The 20,859-nt window shown below is 35.7% G+C and overlaps 3 protein-coding genes across 4 annotated transcripts; 1 reads left to right on the top strand and 2 right to left on the bottom strand.

Moving 5' to 3' along the window:
- Window positions 1-1,917: 1,917 nt before the first annotated feature.
- Window positions 1,918-3,116, bottom strand: LOC129869976 (uncharacterized). Its single transcript, XM_055944525.1, has 3 exons — window positions 2,950-3,116; window positions 2,629-2,839; window positions 1,918-2,496 (listed from the first exon to the last, which is right to left on the bottom strand). Exons 1-3 carry the CDS (start codon window positions 3,114-3,116, stop codon window positions 1,918-1,920), a joined length of 957 nt encoding a protein of 318 aa, XP_055800500.1.
- Window positions 3,117-9,510: 6,394 nt separating this feature from the next.
- Window positions 9,511-13,365, top strand: LOC129871616 (uncharacterized). Its single transcript, XM_055946574.1, has 5 exons — window positions 9,511-9,688; window positions 11,599-11,641; window positions 11,891-11,982; window positions 12,075-12,186; window positions 13,180-13,365. Exons 1-4 carry the CDS (start codon window positions 9,623-9,625, stop codon window positions 12,183-12,185), a joined length of 312 nt encoding a protein of 103 aa, XP_055802549.1. The 5' UTR covers window positions 9,511-9,622; the 3' UTR covers window position 12,186; window positions 13,180-13,365.
- A 1,246-nt stretch (window positions 13,366-14,611) lies between these two features.
- Window positions 14,612-20,420, bottom strand: LOC129871716 (uncharacterized). 2 transcript variants are annotated; one of them, XM_055946688.1, is made up of 8 exons: window positions 20,292-20,420; window positions 18,528-18,584; window positions 18,313-18,372; window positions 17,850-18,181; window positions 17,175-17,357; window positions 16,673-16,819; window positions 16,373-16,570; window positions 14,612-15,903 (listed from the first exon to the last, which is right to left on the bottom strand). In XM_055946688.1, exons 2-8 carry the CDS (start codon window positions 18,562-18,564, stop codon window positions 14,974-14,976), a joined length of 1,887 nt encoding a protein of 628 aa, XP_055802663.1. In that variant the 5' UTR covers window positions 18,565-18,584; window positions 20,292-20,420; the 3' UTR covers window positions 14,612-14,973. The 2 variants fall into 2 exon arrangements, with proteins under 2 accessions (XP_055802663.1, XP_055802662.1); XM_055946687.1 differs by having other exon boundaries at window positions 17,175-17,366; window positions 20,292-20,419.
- Between the last annotated feature and the right edge of the window lie 439 nt (window positions 20,421-20,859).

Below are 20,859 nucleotides of genomic sequence, written 5' to 3'. Positions count from 1 at the left end.
TTTCAACTTAGTTTTAAATACATATTTTTTCTTCATTTGGCCGTAAATTCTAAATATTTTTCATTTTATTTGTCATAATATCTTGATTCTGTTATTTCTTTCTTCGATCTGCTTTGATATGCTTCTTGAGTCGAGGGTCTATCAGAAACAATCTCTCTACATTTCAAAATAGAGATAACCCACGTTTGCATAGACTACTTTTTTTTGTTGGTAAATTTTAGTATTTTATTGATGAAGTAATGAGTATAAACACCACCTTACACCACCTCGGGCAAAACTCATTCCCTACATGGCCCAGTCGACTAGGAAAGAAATAAACAAACAACCCAAAACAAAACACCTAACGCTTTGAAACTCCATGTCCCCTCTATCCCTTAGTTGGAGTTACTCTCAAATAGGGACATTTTAGTTTATCACAGTTAATTATTTTTCTTCCTGCTACTTTGAAACTGCTGAAATCTTGATAGTTGCACCCTTCTTTATCGATTACAATATTTGCCAAGTAGTCTGCTAGTTGATTTTCTTTCCTGAGAATGTGCTGGAATGTATGTTGTTTGTCCTGTAAGGATTCTTTGATTTCTGTCACCATCTCTGTGATTATCCGAGGACATGACCATTTTCCTTCTAGAATCTTGTACAATAGCAATGAGTCTATTTGAATGATTATATTATTGTGTTGTTCTTGCCTGCTATGTTTACATGGTTCTAGAATCGTCTTCGCCTCTGCTACAGTGTTAATGGTGTTTTCAATAGTAGCTCTCTCTACATACAGTAAATTCCATCTTTCATTCCTCAAACAAAAGGCATAGGAGCTTATACCTGGATTTCCCCTCGAAGCCCAATCTGTATTGTATTTTAGCTAGCCTACTGGTGAAAAATCCCACAATACTCTTGTTACCTTCATCTTGGGACTGTAACCTTCCAATTCTTTAATCATATCTGTCCAATTACTATAACATTTTATTTTAGGCTTCCTCATTTGTATCATCATGAAAATGTTCCTGGTAATATTATGAATGACTCTCTGAATTGATGTCTTCTTTCCCTCATGCTTCATTTTATTCCTCCTTCTCCAAAGTTCTCATATTATAAAGCTAGGGATAGCTCTCTATAGTATGGTCTCATTCTTTTTTTAACATCTGCCTCCCACCATAGTATTATCACTTCCCTCAAGTGCAGTCCTTCAATGTAACCTGAAAAAGAATAAAAATAGGACCAAGTCCTGTTAGCTAAAAAAGATCTCAGGAACACATGAACAAGTGTCTCTTGAGTAGGTTTTTCACAACACCAGCACCTAGATGGACCTTCCAGTCCCCATTTTCTCACTCTTTCATCTACAGGTAGTTTGAATTTCCACAATCTCTTTCTTTATGCCTTATATACTGCCAAGCTGATTTCACAGAAAAGGTTCCTTTATTGTCCATCATCCATACTGGCTGATCTGACTCAATCATTTGTACATGAGGTTGAATATTATGACTGATATACTCTATTAACTCTTGTGACATTATATCATTCAAAACTTCTATGTCCCATTTTCCCATCTTTATTAATTCATCAACTCTTTTGTAATTGTCTTCACATTCATAGTCTTCTCCTGTAATGGTGTACAAGTTCTCCATTTTCATCCAGTTATCATGCCACACTAATGCTGATCCCTTTCTTAGTAGTCAAAAGATTTGATGCTCAATAAGATCTCTGGCCTATAACATTTTCTTCCACACTTGTGATCCTTCATTTCCTATTCTCCACACCACTTAATTTGCATGCTCCTTTCGACAATACCTATTCCTCATAAACTCACTCCATATTGATGGCTTTGTTCGAAAATTCCTTCAAAATTTGCAAAATAGGGCCATTGATGCATCTTTCATTAGTCTGAATCCCAGTCACCCTTCCTTCTCTGGCAAGCATAAATTACTCCACTTTGCCCAATGTCTTTCTCTCCTTCCAACACAACTGCTCCAAAAAAATTGTGCCATCATTTTTTGAGCTTGATTCAGTACATTCATGGGAGGATTCATGACTTACAGGCAATGAATGGGAGTGCTTTGGAGCACAGGTCCATGCTTGAATTTTTGAACCAATTCTTTGTAAAATCTGCTGATAATATATTTTTTTCTTCCTTTTATAGAACATAGGGCATCCCAAGTAAGTGAAAGGGAATTCCTTTCTTAGGATTCCTCTTGCTACCTCACCTATCACTGCTTCTCCTCCTGCTACAAAATGATGCATATTAATAGCACTCTTCTCCTTGTTTAGTTTCTGTCCAGAAGTATCTTCATATCTCTTCAAAGTATCTGTAATCATCTGCATTGTTCTCACTTCTGCCTTGCACATTATAATCATATCATCTGCAAATGCTAAATAATTCACTTTGAGACTGCCTCTTGGCATTCCAAACCTCTTAAAATCCTTCTTCTCCATAAGAGCATTTAGGGATCTAGACATAACTTCAGCTGCCAATATAAACAGGGTAGGTGAGAGAGGATCACCCTGTTTAAGTCATCTAGATGATTTAAAGAATCCCTTTGGTTGTCCATTTAATAGAATTGAGTACCAGTTGTTATTGATTAGTTTGAACACCATATCAATAACCCTTTCCCCAAAACCTATTCTTCTTAATACCTTAGTCATGAATATCCATTCTACCCTGTCATAAACTTTCATCATATCTAGTTTTATAACTAGATTTGGTGGCTTTCCTCTCTTTCTGATTTCAACAATGATTTCTTGCACTAATAGAAAATTCTCTGCTATACTCTTTCCTTGCACAAATCCTGCTTGTTCCGAAGAAATGATCTTAGGTAACATTGCCTTAAGTCGTTCATGAATAATTCTTGAAAATATTTTATTCACAAAATTACTTAAAGAAATAGGTCTAAGATCTGAGAAAGTATTCATATTAACTTTCTTAGGAATGAGCACTAAATTCGTATGGGTTAAAACCTCGACAGCTCTGCCCCTCCAAAGAAAGCCCCGACCATACTGTAAATGTCCTCTCTAGTGATATCCCATGTTTGCTGATAGAAAGCTCCTGTCATTCCATTCGACCCTCCTGCACTATCCTTATTTAGTCCCATGATTGCCTCTTTGATTTCGTCTACTGAAGGCATTCCCTAAATTTTCTCTTTTTCTTCCTTACTAATCACTATTGGTAGTTCATTCAGCATTTCAAATTCATCCCTATCTGTTTTTTTTAAACTGTTTTAAGTAGAACTCTTCAGCTGCCTTTGTAATGTCTTCTTGATCCTCTAACCATTCCCCATCGTCATTCTTGATTTTGTTCACTCTAAGTTTGTTCCTTCCCCCCTTGACTATTATATGGAAAAAATTTGTGTTTTTCTCTCCGTCCTTGAACAATTTCATTCCTGTTTTCTGTTTCCAGAATTCCTCCTCCCTAGAAAGTTATTTTTTAAGCTTCGCTTGAGTTTTGTAAAGCTTTTACCTATTGGCTTCTGATAGGTCTATCTCAAATTGAGTTTCCTGAACTTTAATGACTTCTTTCAAAGTGATTATCTCCTTAAATATATTCCCAAAAGTATCTTTGCTCCATTTGGCCAAAGCTTTTTTAAATCTTTTTAGCTTATGATGGAATAAGATAAAAGGATGTCCTTCAAAATCTGCTTTCAAGTATTGCTTTACCACCTTCTTAAAAGAACTTTCTCTTAACCAGAAATTAAGAAATTTAAATGGTTTCACTATTATCTCCTCGGTGATTTTGAAGGTAATTAGAAGAGGTGTATGATCTGATCCGTTTCTCACTAAGTGCTCCTTCAAGTACTGGAAAGAGATCTTGTAATTTATCATTGCCCATCACCCTATCTAGCCTTTTAAAAATGCACTCTGCATTTGTTCTACAATTCCACCAAGTGTATTTACCTCCTTTAAATCCCTTATCCTCCAGATTACACACATTAATACAATGATTGAAGTCTCTGACTTCCCTTTTGAATACTGGTAGACCCCCTAGCTTTTCCTCTTCATTGCTTATTATATTGAAATCTCCCCCCTATCAGCCAGGGGTATTGATACTATCTGCCAACTCCTCCATGAATTTTCATAGCCTTTGTCTTTCACCTTGCGTACATTTAGCATATACAATTTATACTACCACTTTTGTGCCCAACCCTTAATTCTGAAGTTTAAGTGTTAGCATCTACTCTTCATCTCCTTCTATAGAGTATTCCAGTGCTTCATCACTGAATGCCCAAATTTTGCCATTCATATTTGCCACTGCATGTTTCATCCCTAACTTTCTTTTGAAAACCTCTAGATCTTATTTCTCCTCAAACGGTTCTGAAAGACTCACACGGTAAAATTGATTTCTTTTATGAAAATTAATAAGCCTAATAAATGCCTTTTAAGTGTTTACTGATCTAATATTCCAAATTAGAGCTCTAATTGATATTTAGTATTTTTGATAATCGTTCTTTTAGACCTTGAAGAAGCTTGTGTCGCATTGAGTTCTCCTCCCCCTTGCTTCTTTGGCTTGGTATGTGATTCTTTTACCCTGCTTATCTGTTTAGGGGATAAATCCCCTTCTATAGCTACCTTCTCTATGTTTTGTGTCATATATTCCTTTTCATTATTCAACCTTGTTGATTTAATACGTCCCTCCTGATTATCATTCTGGATTGCTAGGGGCATTACTTCCTCATTACTTGGTTCATAAATCACCATGGTTCCAGCCCTTTCCTCTTCTTCATTGTTTTCACTCTTTTACATCTTGTTCTTCTTTATTTTATTTTGCATCAACTTTTCCTTCCTCTTCTTCCTCTGCAATTGTCTCCTTGTCATTTTGGTTTTCTGGTTGTGTCTCAGTTTGCCTTGTATGTGATTCCCCTTCCTCTTGTTCCTTTATAATTATCACTTGTTGCCCCTCTTCTTGTCTCTCAAAAGTCCTTGTCACCTATTTTTTCTTGCTTTTGTCAAACTTATTTGTGTTATCAGTTTCCTCATGCTTTTCTTCCTCTTTTCTCAATGCAGCAAAAGAATTGTCAGCTTGTGCATCCTTCCTCCCTTTTATATGCCTATATTTATCCTTCTTATAATTGTTCCTCATTCGAACCATCCACTCCTATTTGTTGTGTTTTGGTCCTATAATCTTTCCACTCGTCAAAGTTTTTCTTTCTTCCCCTTTCGCTCCTTATTTATTATTAAGTTCTTTTTCCTCCTGATTCTTCTCTTCTTCAATCCTTAAATCATACAATTCTGGATGGATTGCCCAGCAACTGTGTTCATCATTGTAAAAGAATAGGCCTGTTGGAACTATATCAAGATTCGTCATGTCCTTGTAAGCAACATTGTCACGATCCAAAAACTGAGGTCATGATGGCACACATCTCAAAACCCAATCTGATGTGTAACCCTAAAAATAAAACTCATACAAGACTCCCAAAGGGGAAAGTGATGCCACGATTTAAATAAAAAGAATAAAAAAACAATGAAGAAATTATCCCAAAACCTGGTGTCATAAGTATAAAGAGCATCTAAAACAAGGTTCGAATCTAAAGATACAACATAAGTCTCTGAAATGATACACAAGACTGAAAAATAAAGATAGACTAGTGACGATCCGAATTCTGGGACCTCACCACTAATCTGAGAATACACAATCCGCTAGAATATTAACTACCACGTGGGGTACCCCGACTAGTATCTGCATCAAAAAGGGACACAGAAGTAGGGGTGAGTACAATTCACATGTACTCAGTAGGTTTTAGCTGACTGAGTATAAGGAATTAATCAAACCTATGAAATAAACTAAGGAACGCTTTCACCTGCATACAGAAAAGTCCTACTTCGGCATCGGTGCCGCCAGTTTATATATATATATTGACGCGAGTAAAGTAAACCCATAATAACAGCTCATAATCACAATTAACCAGATAATTCAAGCAGCATAAATATCAATGCAATGCAATGCAATATGATGATGCAATGATGTGGTGGTACGGTGGAATCAAGATTGTCGCACAGACTGTCGTATACACCTGCTGAGCTGTGCTACCAAGCAGGACCCATGGGGGTCTCGCAGACCATATACCTCAATCATAATATCTCATTATCCTTGCCACCTCCTCGTGGTCAAGGGATCACAATGCATCCACTACCCTGCCGGAAAACCGCCTCGGTCAGGGACTCAAGATACAAAGGTTGAAATCACAATGCATCCACTACCCTGCCGGAAAACTGCCTCGGTCAGGGACTCAAGATACAAAGGTTTAAATCACAATGCATCTACTACCCTGCCGGAAAACTGCCTCGGTCAGGGACTCAAGATACAAAGGTTTAAAGGTGTTTCATTTTCTTTCTCAAAAAGAATTTTCATATTTCTCAACTTTCCATGTTTCATGATATGATGAATGAGGATGAATGCATCAAAACACATATGGCATGGAAGTAATATTCAACTCACATGTGGTATAAGGTTCAAAGTTCTCAAAACTTAACCTACACATGATATTCACCCTCAATAAATAGTAACGGGAAGGAAACACTTTCTTTTAAATATTCACCCCTTTCTCAACAATATTTCAATACTCAAGTATGCTAAAAAAACAACTCAATCTCTCAGGCGGCATCACAAGTCAAATAATATACTCAAGCCTCTCTCTTAGGCAAATCACAAATCACATGCTCTCAAAGCAAATAAGATAACAAATAAGGCCCCCACACGGGCTATGTAATACGAATAAACCCCCACACGGCAACACATTAATAAATAAGCCCCCACACGGGCATCACAATATATATAACATTCTCAACTCATACTACAACCCCATCCCAAAGTCTATAACATATGAATGACTAATTACCCCATCTCAATCTCAAAGAAAGATAGCCAAACCTACCTCAATTGCTGAAACCGCACTCGAATACCTCTACCAGATAAGAAACTCTCGAATTCAGCGTCCGGAATGACAACCCACTATCAACAATGAAACATACACGTCACAAGGAGTCCAATGACACCCATATTGATAGGTTTCGGAACAGGGGGTAAAATGGTCCAAAAATTAACTATTTTTGAAAAGGGTCAAATCTGGAAATTTATTGAACAATCCCATTCTATTGGTAATAAGGAACTCATGATTGAAAAACCCATAAAAATAGAGCTCAAAACGAGTTGGAAATCACAATTTTTCTTAAATTCGGATTAGAGAAGAAACAAAGATTTTTAGAGTTTGAAACTAAAATTTAAGAGTTAAAATCGTCAAAAACTTAATAAAAAAGGAAGGTTTTAGGTCAAAAATCACTTACCCAACACTTTGCCTCGAAAATCTCTTCTCAAATCACCTCAAGGAGTTCAAGAACTCAAACAAATGATGAAAAATATTGAAATGAGAAGAAAGGGGCATTTTCTGCCCAAAAAGTTACTGTTCACGCGTGTTACTGTTCACGCGTGTTTTGTACAAATTTTCAAAAATCACCCTCAAGGTTACAAACATTTCTTACAGTATTTGGGCATGTAGTCATATTGCACTTTGATCCACTTAAACTTTATAACCCCTTTCACATCATCTTCTTATGTTATTCTAACCCTTTGTGGCAACTTCGCAGTCAGATCTACCTCTATTTTGACTTTAGCACAGCTAGGTCTCTTTTGATTCCCTGTTGTCATATCTACCGTTAGTGGCTTACCTATTGTTGCAGCTACAGAGAAAATTGCCTCCTTCGCAAAAAAGTTAGGTAGAAGATCTAGAAAGGATATCCATGCTATTTTTATCGTTGTTTTAACATCTGGTTCAAACCAAGGGTCCCATTTTAGTGTTCTCATCTGCCAATAATTCTCTCTCGCTTTCACATAGAAGGCTGATGTTGAAAGCAGATGCACATAGTCCTCTAAAGTTGTGAGTCTGATTTAGATATGTCTTGTGTCCAAAATGCCATTCGTGCTTTCACTTTTAATTCCATATTGACTCGGTATTGTTCGCCTCAACTCCATTATGTCAGGCTTACCATACGAGAATTTGCCAATAATGGCAAATTGTAGTTTTTTCTGAATTATAAGAGATCTGACTTCTGATGCTTTCCAAGTGATATTTGGTTCTCTATGAATCATTACTACAGATTTGGGGGGAACACTAATCTGTGGTGTAGTGGTTAATTTTGGTTTAAGAATATTGACAAACTGAGGTTTATTTGGTTAATTAGATTTAGTATTTTGTGGATCTAGATTGCTTTTCAAAGGTAAGGGTGGAAACTTCTCTGGTGGGGTAGTTTCACTGGCGGTGGCTGCGGCCATGACGGCCTAATCAGCAAGGCTAAATAGCTTACAACTCCTCAAGCCAAAGCCCAGCCAACAGATAAAACAAAATGTTGTAGGATAATATATATCATGAAAGTAGCATCAAAGAAAATATACCAAAATATGCAGCCCTAATTTTGTGGTGGTGTGACGAGCTCTGCCGCCACAGTTTTCTCCATATCACGCCGGAAACCTATATGCCGCCAGATCTGACAAAGGTGAGCTTGCTGCGCTGTTTGGATCTGATAGCAACTGTTTCGATCGTTTCTGGCGGAGCTGCTCCTTCCGTCGGCAGTAACAATCCAAAGCTAAAGCAAAACCTCGATAGATTTCTCTGTAAGTACCAAATCCGTCCAGATGCTCTATGTTTTATCGAATCTGCGATGTAATAGCTATTTGAAGAGAGATCTAAAGCTAAGACAGAGAGAGAAAAAGCATTTGCAGAGTGTTCACTATTTCAAGAGTATACTTGTTTGCATAGACTACATCTCAAGATGGAGTTATGTTTGGTTATAGTTATACGTAGGGGTGTACATGGATCGGATTGGTTCGGATTTTTTACAAACCAAATCAAATCATTTGTGTCGGGTTATTAAATCTATAAACCAAACCAAACCAATAAAAATTGGTTTTTTCGATATTAATTTTTTTCTTGGATTTTTCGGTTTTTTTGGGGTTTCTCGAGTTTTTTATAGTATCTAATAAAAAGCACAGAACAGTGCTTCTTAAAAAGAGTTTTAGTACAAAAGATCAACATATAAGATGGAGGCAGAACACTATTTGAAATTTTAACTTTATAAGATGGACTTTTTTTGTATATTATTTAGATGGGCTTCTCAAGTCCAAATCTAAATGTAAGAAAGAAAACAAAAATTATGAAAAATTTTAAAAAAATATTTACAAATTATATTTTAATAAATATTTTTATGTATAACATAATTTAAAAATAATATATCTATAATCGGGTCGGTTTGGGTTCGGTTTGATTTTTTTAAGTTAAAACCAAACCAACCCTATAATGGTCGGTTTTTTTTCCAAACACCAAATCAAGTCAAACCAAACCACTAGTCGGGTTTTTTTTCGGTTTGGTTCAGTTTGTTGGTTTGATGCGGTTTATCGATTTGCTATGTATACCCCTAGTTATACGAACAAGAGACACGCCAATTTTATTTTTATTTTAAAAAAAAAATCATCCATAAAGAAAAAAAAGTTTCCAACTTGCACAAAAAAAAAAGAAGGAAAAAAAAAGTTGTAAAACCATATTCCATTTTCTAAAGCCGCAATTTTTCAATTGGCTAATACGTTTTCTGAGAAAGCTGATATCCAAAGTCTCTGCGTCTTTGTTAAGGCGTTTAATTCTACCAACAAATGGGGGATTCAAACAATCTTGAAGAATCCTTGAAACCCTTTTACCAGAGAGCTTCTGAGGCTGAGGTTTTTTATTTTTTTATACATCAATTCTTTGTTCATGTTTTCTTGTTCAATGTTCTTTTTTCTTCATGTTATGTGCTTTTTGACCATCTATAGGATTTAATGATTTGTGGGGTTTGTATATTTCTTCCTGTTTTGGTGGATTTTGACTTCTGAGTATGTAAAAATATGTGCTTTAGTGGGTTCCATTGCCATTTGGATTTTGACTTGTGCTCTTAAGCTTCAGTTTTAATGTGTTTGCAGTGTTCTTTTTTCCTTTCTATAGTATCTAATGATTTGTGGGGTTTGTATAATTTTTTCAGTTTTGGTATATTTTGACTTCTGACTATGTAAAGATATGTGCCTTAGTAGTTTCCATTGTCATTTGGATTTTAACTTGTGCTCTTAAGCTTCAGTTTGAATATGTTTTCAGTGTTCTTTTTCTTCAAGTTTTGTGCCTTTTTCATTTCTATAGTATCTAATGATTTGTGGGGTTTGTATATTTCATTCAGTTTTGATAGATTTTGACTTCTGAGTATGTAAAAGACTGTGCTTTGGTGGATTCCATTGTCATTTGGATTTTAACTTGTGCTCTTAAGCTTCAGTTTTAATGTGTTTCCTTTTTCTTCAACTACTGTGAAAGCTCTATGCTTTTCCAATCCTTTAAAAGTAGTGCATTTTTTAAGGATACGACACGATGGGGCAACATTCTTGGAGAGTCTTAGTAATTTCGTTTGGCTAATTGGTTTTTAAAATCTTATTCAATGTTCTTTTACTTCAAGTTTTGTGGGGTTTGTATTTTTCTATATTTTGGTAGGCGTGAAGGGTTGGTTGTAGCAGGAGTTAGGAGAGGTAGAGACCCTAAGATAGTAGAAGGCCGGTAAGTAGCTGAGTGTTATCACACTCTATGCGGGAGTGGTCGTGGCTATTTAGTAGTCGCGTAGTCTCTTATTCTATAATGTGTATTATTATATGTTATTCATTTACTTTGTATTTGGTTATTTTGCTGTCATATTTTCTTGATATCTTGCTTTGTTGACTTTTCTTTTGAGCCAAGGGTCTAGCGGAAACACCCTCTCTACCTCACAAAGTTAGGGGTAAGGTCTGCGTACATCCCATTTGTTTGTTGTTGTAGTATGTAAAAGTATGTGTGTTGCATTTTCTTCCAATCCAATGGGTTGTAGTATTTATTTTTATCTGTATTTCAACTTGTGTTGTTAAACTCTAGTATATTGTTTCCCCCCTATTTGGTACACAGTGTAAAGTTTCATGCTTTACCTTCTACATGGTCTAATTTGTCTATGTTGCTCGGACTCTTCAAAAATGACGTCAGATGCATGTTGGATCCTTCAAAAGTAGTGCTGTTTCGAAGGATCCGACACTGCTGCCGCAACATCTCTGGAGAGTCTGCTTATACTGATTGTTCCTTAATATGCAATAGGAATCGCCGAAACAATAGCTAACACAGTTATTACGGTTGATTTTGTCTGGAGAGTTTAAAGCAGAGTCTGATTATGTTCCTCCAATAGTTCACGAACATATGTACGTATGGTGTGTATCATTTGCATACCTTATATGGCTCAAGTCTATTTGAAACTATTGAGATTCTATCCTAAATAAAATCTCAATGGTTTCCTAAATAATGTTTTTACATTCTTAATAGCCGTTACTAACCTTGAGCCGAGGGTCTATCAGAAAGTATCTCTTATCTTCACAAGGTAGGGACAAGGTTGCATACACACCACCCTCCCTAGACCCCACTTGTGGAATTACAAAGAGTATGTTCTTATTATTGTAAGAGCTGCTACTAAAAGACAACGCCATTAGACAAAATATTTTTACATATTTACATACATGATTGTCTTTTGTTTTATTCCAACTTTTCTACTTTTACCATCATCAGTGGATACTAAAGACACTTTCTTTGACTGAAGGAACGATTGGCGAGACTTGAAATTTCAGTTTCTACCAAGACAGGTTAGTGAAGCCTTCAATCATATCCTATGTTGCTCAGATTTTTCAAAAATGTCTCCACGTGTGTGTCCGATCCTCCAAAAGTGACTTTTGGAAGATCCGGTACACACCCAACGACATTTTTGGAGGATCCGAGCAACATAGATTATATATCCTATTGACAATAATTCTAGTTCGCAAGTTTTCTCATCTATGTAAACCCGAGGAGCCTGCTGCATTTTCATGTTTATGTGCATGTTGGTGGTTCTTTAGATCCTAAAAACGAGGAATTAGAGAGGACAGTTGCTGAACTCCAGTCAAAGCTGAAAGATGTCACAGCTGAGCTCGAAGCAGAACAAGAAAAGGTTGAAATTTCGCTTTCATTTCTTAATCTTTTTCGCCTTTTCAGAAAATGGCGTTGAAGCTAACTAATGATCGAATTTTCATTTGATTTCAGGGAAATAAACAGGTCGAACAACTTACTTCAGAGAATGCAAAGCTCAAATATCGTATCAAACATCTAGTTCGATCGCTAGAGGAGGTTCTTAGCAAGTTGTCATCGAAGTGAGGTAAAGCATTTCATATTGCTCTACTTTTCTTGCATAATCTTTGTTGATATTTAATTGAGTAAAATAAAATGAACTCTCGTTAAGAGTGTAAGCTTTTAAATGAGATGATCACACCATTCCGACATGATATTAGAGTAGAAAGATGTCATGAGTTTAGGTCTCACCACCATATATTAACAAAAAGAAAAAATCATGTGGTCGACCAATGAAATAGAATTAGGCTCGTACGTGAGGAGGCATGATGAACACTAATTTAAGTAAACAAAAGTGTGCTCTTTCTTAGAGTTGTAAGTTTTTCGATGAAACGGTCACATATTCAAACTATATTTTCCCTTTTCTTCTTGCAGCAAGCCAAGAAGTGATCGACACCATGTATATGTTCCCACTGTAATGAAAAAAAGAGCATATTTGTAATTATTAATGTGACTATTTCGATTATTTCACCCGCGTAACTTTGTCCATCAACATTTGAGCTTACGAGAAGTACCGAAAGAATGGCCTTGCGCTCCAAGTGGGTTAAAAATCATGAAGTCTCGAGTTTAAATCCACGTAGAGGCAGAGTTATTAGATGATTTCTTTCCATCTATCCGAGGATAAGACTTAGGCTACCGTCAAGTATTTGCAAATATCTTTTGCCTTATCAAAAGAGATTTGCAAATATGTCTTTTTTTTCTAACCAGTAAATGATAATTTAGTATCTTATTCTTCGATGTTAGTATTACATGCTTTCTTAGCTTTAATTATCGTATTATTTGTCGTTGCTATTGTTCTTTTCTTCATTGTTTTCAACATGACTTCTTAGCTAATGTATTTGCTTTACTTGAGTCGGGAGTCTATTAGAACGTCTTCTCTACCTTCCCAAGGAAAGGGTAAGATATGGTTGCGTACACACCACTAAACCCCACTTGTGGAGTTATCTGACTATGTTATTATTGATAAATTCCACATTTTATGTGATCACTAATGTCTCATGATTGTTTTCCTTTATTGCAGGTTATTTTTTCCTGAAGCAGGATGATATCTCTGTTACTTCAAATATTGCATGTTAGCAAAGGAGTTAGTTTAAACTGTTGATTCTTATGCATGAGTTTGAATTAAAAGGGTTAAATTTAAGTGTGAAAATTACTTGTAAAAAAAGGTTAAGTTTAATATGCTGTTAGTTAGTTTATTTTTCTACTATATTAATTGTTTTTCCACTGCCATATCAAACTATTTAGGTGCATTGGTTCAAAATGCAAATCATTTTCAATTTGTTGACAAAATCATACAATCAAATGCCAAGAAAGAAAAGTTCTTCATATGTGTATTAGGACTCAACTTAATTGTTCTAGTTTCAAATTATTTTTTCTTAACCGTGGTGTTTTGGCCTGTTTGGGCATATCTTGTCTAATTTCACGAGGTAATTGATACTTTCCATCAACACATGTATTGGATATTCTATCTACCAAAGCTTAGGACAAAAGGTTAATATTCAGGAAATACGAAATGGCTTAACAACATTAATGTATATATTATATAGTAGTATATGGAAGTAGTTCTACACCGACTGGATATAACTTGAAAACAATTAAAAACAATTAAATTCGTATAATGCGCCAAAAAGAACATTAACCAACACTTGTAAAAATTTTATAATAGTAATGTTTGAATCAACTTGTATGCACCTCAATTGTTTTGCAAGCACTTGCTTGCTACTCCCATCAAAGTATCGAGTGACTATGCTCACAAATGTTTAGGTATTTAAGAAGAAATCACTAATTTATTTTTTTAACTCCATTAGAATTTAAACTTGAAACCTTAGAATTTTCTAAGAAGAAATCACCTATTTTTTTTACTCCACTAGAATTTAAACTTGAAACCTCGTGATTTTTCTCACTTCATTGACGATTAGACCACACCCTCAAGTGCTCCATCATCCAAACACAAGAGTTTCACTCGAATCAGAAGAAAGAGAAACCTTTTCTTTAGGAGTGTATAGATACCATTCTTCTAAGAAAAGCATAAACGTAGAGAAATATAGGTGACTCTTCATACATACCATGGCATATCAGGATAAAAAAGTAGAATATAATGATTGATTGTTGCTACAAAGTTACTGCATATATATATATATATATATATATATATATATATATATATATATATATATATATATATATTTGATAACCATGGTGTCTGGACCAGCTTGCTTGCATCTCGACTAATTGCACGAGGTACCTGCTACCTCCACCAACACAGGTACCGTATAACTCTTATCGACTAAGACTGGGACAGATAAGGAGGAAATAACCTAGCGTTTTTTCCTCCGCTGACATCTCAACCCACTTCATTGACCACTAATTTCCACACCCTTGGGTGCATTTCTACAGAACTATATACGTAGTTGCCAAGTTCTATAGACAGTAAATTTATAGAGAAAAGCAGCTGCAAAATGCCAGGCTCAATTAGCAAAAAATGAAACTTTTGTAAAGGAGGTTCTTACCAGGGTAATATGATCAATTGAGTACCTAAAGAAAGGTATTATCAACAAAATTAGTAAAGCCTTCCTGGAAAAATTTGGCTACAACGATTCCTAGAATCAGCGCTTTTCTATATTTTTTTCTCGTGTATCTATTCTTTAATAAGCAAAGCTTCAATTTCCCTGTACAGTTGGTTATATGAACATGATTTGCTAGTATCACCCTTTTCCTATAGAGAACTCCTTTTCTTCTTGTAAGAACTTCTAAACAATTCTGTTATGCCTCACTTGAGGATGTAGCGAACAAAAAGTGGTTATAGAAATTGCTTTTATGTTGACCGACCTTTAGCTAGCAGCTCCCGGAGGCTTTCTTGCAGCTCAGCTTTACGAAGCTTATATACCCCGTGCAGTTTCTGTTCCCTTGCCACGGCCTTGAGTTGATTCATTGTCATATACTTGAGATCTGTTATGTTCGGTATTAGAGCAATGGATGTTGTGGAATCAAGAAGTTCAGCATTCTCAGCTTTAATGACTTGAAGGTTTTGATTTGATCTGTCTTGTGATTTTACCAACCTATTCTGAAAATCTCTCAAATTCTCATTCTCTTGGAGGATTGGTCCTGTGGAACTTGTTATCCTTCTCTTCTTCAAGTGGATCAAACAAGTTGAACTGATCTCTGGAAGGTCACCAGTTCCTTTGGCTCCACCAAGTGGTGAAAGACTTTCCTTGATTGGTTTGTCTCTGAACTCATCACCTCCATTCTCCTTAGTACTTTCAGTCTTTAACTGCCTCTTGAGTTTTAGACCAGAAGGTGACTTGAACCCTAATTCCTCGGCAAGACATAGCTCTTTAGCCATTTCTGTAGGTACGTTCCATTTGAAGTTCAGCCTCTGACCTTCTAGCTTTTGGGACAACTTTGAGTTAGATTTGTGTATGGTGAGTACTTGACTTTTGGGGGGTTGCTTCACTCGCAGTTCACCTTTGAATATTTCCAGTTGCTTGCTTCCGTCTTTCTTTTTAGGATTTAACAAAACCACAAGTGAGTCTTCAAGAGTATGACCAGTTTCAGTGAGCAGACCTTTTCCCTTTATTCCAAGAATTTTTTTTGTGCCAGTCTGCTTTTGACTTACTAACTGACTTAAGGTGTGCTTGACTCTAGTCTGACCAGCCTTCCCTCCATTCTGTGTCTGTTCATCTCCGGATCCTTTAGGTTCTTGTTTAACAGCACTTGGACGGGTCATCACAATTGCTCCAGGAGGCTGTCAAACGATATTGTCCCCATTTTAGATGGAAAACTCTAAAATAAGAACCAGAAAAAAATTTGAGAGGCCATAATTCTTTTATAAAAACAACTCTGGGAAGGCAAGAATGGCATGTAAACTGAGATTTTAAAATCCGTAAATTATAAAAATTGCTTTGAAGATTCTTTAGTTGTTGTATTGTGAATTAAAGCATGTTAGAGTAACATATGAAGCTTTCATGTATAAATGTATAGATACAGAGACTGTATTGGACTCTTCAAGGATAAAGACTGAAGTTGCACACTGTGCCCTTACCTACCTCTCTAAGTTATACATTCCCATGGCTTTTACTCTTCTCAATATAAGCTAAACTCTGAGACACTAGTCTACTTAACCAGCATTATGAAGATTACTTCCAAACTTCAGCCTCCTAGCCTGTTTCAATATTGTGATAGCACACCAAAGCAAATGGAAGATATTTCCAAACCTTAGGTCCTTCTCCAATGCTTGTTTCCTTGACTCCTGGAGATGAATTTATGATTATGCCTTCATTAGAACTTTGTTGCATCAATTCATCCTCAAGGAAATCTTCTGACACATTGATCTTCCTCTTTGATGCTCCACAAAATTGAGCTTTGTCTCTGGAAGGCTTTGTTCTTGCACTCTTTAAAACAGCACATGCAAACTGCTTGTATAAGAATTAGATAAGATAAACAGTTAGTTGAAATATATAGATTAGTATGTAACCTTATATGAATGAATGCTCAGTAAGCAGATCTATAAGTACATTGTTGAGATGTGAAGGATTATCTCGTTTGCTTGCATTAATCAGCTTTCCAGGAATATCAGACTCATTCAAATCCTTCAAAGTGGACTTGTCACTAGCATGACCAGAAGCCTTTGTACTGGAGTCTTTGGTGATTGAATGTTCATCCTGTTCATTGTTTGAGAAAGAATAAAAATGCAGCCAATTCGAGTTTAGATGGACAATTGATGCAACGAGGGAGGTGAACATCCATTACGAAAAGAAATAAATGACCCTTAAGAGACCCAATGAACGGTCTTCAAATTATTAATTATAAAATCACAAAAATGAGAAGTAATCATAGAGATATTTATCTGACAAACTAATGTAATATACCCTAAAATGGCTCAAAATCCTGCACATTACGGCACTCTGAATTGCAGATTGGGATAAGCTGCAAAGATGCTTACAGTATTTCCATTGTTCAAATTCTCTTGCAATTTGCAACTCATTAGTGAAACTAATAGAGATTATAGGCACTTACTGTTTCTTGATGATTTCTTTCTTGAACCACAAATGGTGTCTGGACCATAACATTGGCCTGGACAGTGGAACTGCCATTCGTTTCAACAGTCTCAATAACCTTTAAATCGTGGTCGTCTATTGCTTCAACTTTTATAAGAACAGCTGCAGCTAGCTTTGAACTTCCAAGAGTAGAGTCTGCAGGCTGTTGATGCTAAGGTAGAAGTCATGGAAATTCATGAGTATAGTCTCAAGTCTTAACCAACTACTTAATTTGTAAGTTCAATGATTAGCTATATAAATGTAGAGATAATTCAACAATTATCTTCATTTAACAGCCCATTAGTTTTCTTTTAATTTTTTCAATTTTAAGAATCACATTAAATTCCAAATGTTTTCCGTCAAACAGCAAAGCACGAATGTCCCTTATTCTTTTTTTCGAAGGGGGCAGTAAAATGAAAATCGTATTCACCAAAGGCAGCACTAAGATGGTGCTGTAATATGTACAGCTTAAACAAAAAGTATACTTCCTTCTATTCATAAAAGGCAGCAATGCACTTGTGTTATCCAATAAGGACTAAATATCTAGCATTAACTTGAGAACATCAAGTGATTAAGCAATATTGCATCGGAAACAACAGTCACAGCCATCCAACGCAATGGTAGATAAGAACAAGTAAATGTTCTGGGACCAAACCTGCTTGCCTCGTGGAGAAGAGAAATTTCTCAGCGATGTCTCTAATATCTCATGGATTCTCTCTGATGGTTTTCTATTTGTTTGTAAGTGAACACCAGAAGCTTGGACATTTTTATTTTTCAAGGTGGTTATCAAACTACCAAGGCGATCAATCTTTTTATTTAAAGCAGCAATGCACATGTCCAACCAGTTTTCATTTGTACGGGCTAGTTGGCTTTGTAGCATCACTATATCATCTTCAAGTTCAGCAATTTCTGTATCAGCTTTTGCAATGAGTATCTCCAGCACTTGCACACAACATTTCTCATTCAAGGCATCTTCTTCTATAATGTCTGGCGTAAATCCATATAAAAAATGAAGCCAGTCAGATGCACATTGATCGAAAATTAGGTCTTTAAAAGTCAAGGATCTAATAGACTTTTCAAGAATATATAAAAATAAGAGCGCTAATTAATAAACTTACCAAGCTTTTGACTGAAATAGAAGTTTTGAGCCAAGCTGTTTCCTGGAAAACTGTTCTCATCTAAAGAAAACTAAATAAGTCAGTGCATTGAACTAAAGGCGATATTCCATCCTCTTCAACACTGCTTCTACCAAACAACCGTGAAAACTAATCAGGTTAAACTAAGTAGGCAAACCACTTATCAAGAAATAATACTACTCAATAAGTAGGCAAACCTTGAAAGTAAGGTGGACCCCAGATGAACAAATCCATCTCTTTAAGAAAGATCACCCCTGTATCAGAAACAAAATCGAAGGATTGCAATTACATTAACTAATTTAAGAGACTATATCTCCCGCTAAGCTATACACGCTGCAAGATAATGATGTAAAGTTGGCAAATTCAGTATAAGCTGCCTATGATCAACAATTCAAAATGCAAGTTTTCCCATTAAAATTGGAAAATGGCATTGCTGCCCCACTAACTATTACAACTAAGCATGGTGCATATGGTGCTTCAAGGTCTTAGAAAGATTGATTAATAGGTTTCCTTCGTTGGAAGAAAATGAGTGAACAGTAAATAGAGTCTATATACGTAAATTCTGATCCAGAAATGGTATATATCTCAAACAGATCCATTGGGGGATCTATGTTTAAATACATACTGCAAAACTAAACTGCTAGATTATGAATGTTAAAAGGATGTTTCCCCAAGATTATGCTATCTTCTAATACACCCTCTATCCTATTTATTGTATGTGACATCATGAAACTAGGATTTTTTTTATTTTTGTAAATAGTAAATCTCCATTCACTCCATTTGAAAGAACTTTGTAATAACTGCTTCACAGGGTAACATCATGGTAACAACCGCGGTCAAAAATGACAACAGTAACAAGGACCTAAATAACTTTGAAAATACTGATTCACAGGATATATAGTCCATTCCTCTATAATCTATACCCAGCCTCATTTCATTCCATTACATAAAAAATCGATACTTTTATCAAAACAAATTACAGGCTATCTAAAGCTAAAGTCTAAAGTTGACGCTTATCCCTACAATGAACACTGGACCTAATGCAAGTGTAAACAACAACTAAGTCTTAACCTCAGTTAGTTGATATTAATGGATTCTTTCTTCACATCGTGTTCTCTTCCTAGCTAAATCGCATTGATTACTTCCTTCTTTTTCTCACCTTCAATCATCATAAGACAACAAAATATGGATGATGTTCACCACTTCACCCAGGGAGAAGCCCAACTCTAGGTTCGGCCGAACCAGTAACTTTTGCTCAAATAAAGTATTATATTTTAAGAAAAATCATTAAATATGTACACATATTAAATTTAGAACTCAATTATTAGCACTTAAATTATTGTTCTAAAATCTAGAATCCATAAAAGTTCAAACTCAAGTTCCGCTTCCTCCTCTGCTTCACCCCCTATCCCAATCATCTAGTAGCCTCCTTCCCCCACCCCCACCCCCACACCCCCACTCCAACTCACCACCACCAACAACAACATACTTAGTGTAATCCAACAAGTAAGGTTTGGGGAGTGTAGATTGTATGCAGATTTTACCATCCACCCCAACTCACCATCCACCTCAAAAACTAAAAATTCAAAATGCCCAATGTTCAATAAGGTAGGGATAACCTCTACATGCGCTCTAACCTTCCAAGACCACACTTGTGGAGTATCTTGTTGTTCATGAACACCATCCCACCCCACCCCTCTTCTTACATCAGGAAACATACTCAAATGCAGATTAGTCTACTACCTACAAAAACAAGAAAAAAAAAACTTCTCCTCCCTCATCAACATTCACTCAATTCGAAAAATTACACCACGAAAATCAAAACCCACTATTATATTAGCATAAAAACTCTAGAAACAAAAACAAAACATATAAACTTGACACTTTCAAGTTTCAACGAAAACATGCACGAGAATGTAACAAAAAAATATTGACAAATTCAGCTTAAAAAAGCGAAATACCTGAAAATTTCTTCAACAATTTCTGAACCCAACAATCAAAAGAGTAAAAAGGTTCTTCGAAACCCTAAAAATCTGTAGAAAAAATGAGCTAAGAATGGATTATTTTTTTTGTTTGTTTTTGTTTTGCAGAGACGAAAGCTTAAGCTTAGTTATATATAGATTGAGCAGGGGAAGGGTATGGCTGTAATTAAATGGTAATTATACTGGGAAATTGTTGCCTATTTGTGACGTGGCAGATTAAAGGAAATTGTGGGCCCCACTATCTGATTCCTTAAAAAGTGGATTTTGGACCCCACCTACGCTGACCTATTGATCTTGCTTTTTATATTGATTTATTTTTGAAAAATTATGCGATATGACAAATCTTATTATTATAGTACGTATTTAGGATATAGTTTAAAAATAATTATGGGTCGCAGCTAACATTAGCTATCTATTTACATGGTATGAAAAATCTCGTTTGCCAGATATATAAATATATGTGTATATCAGTATCATTATACAATTTTTCTAACAAATATACATATATAATTCGACAGATATACATATACAATTTGCCTCTCGCTCG

Source organism: Solanum dulcamara, chromosome 10 (assembly GCF_947179165.1).
Source record: "Solanum dulcamara chromosome 10, daSolDulc1.2, whole genome shotgun sequence".
Taxonomy (NCBI): Eukaryota; Viridiplantae; Streptophyta; class Magnoliopsida; order Solanales; family Solanaceae; genus Solanum; species Solanum dulcamara.
The sequence above is the reverse complement of the archived record's forward strand: the minus strand, read 5'-3'. Positions and strand labels throughout refer to the sequence as shown.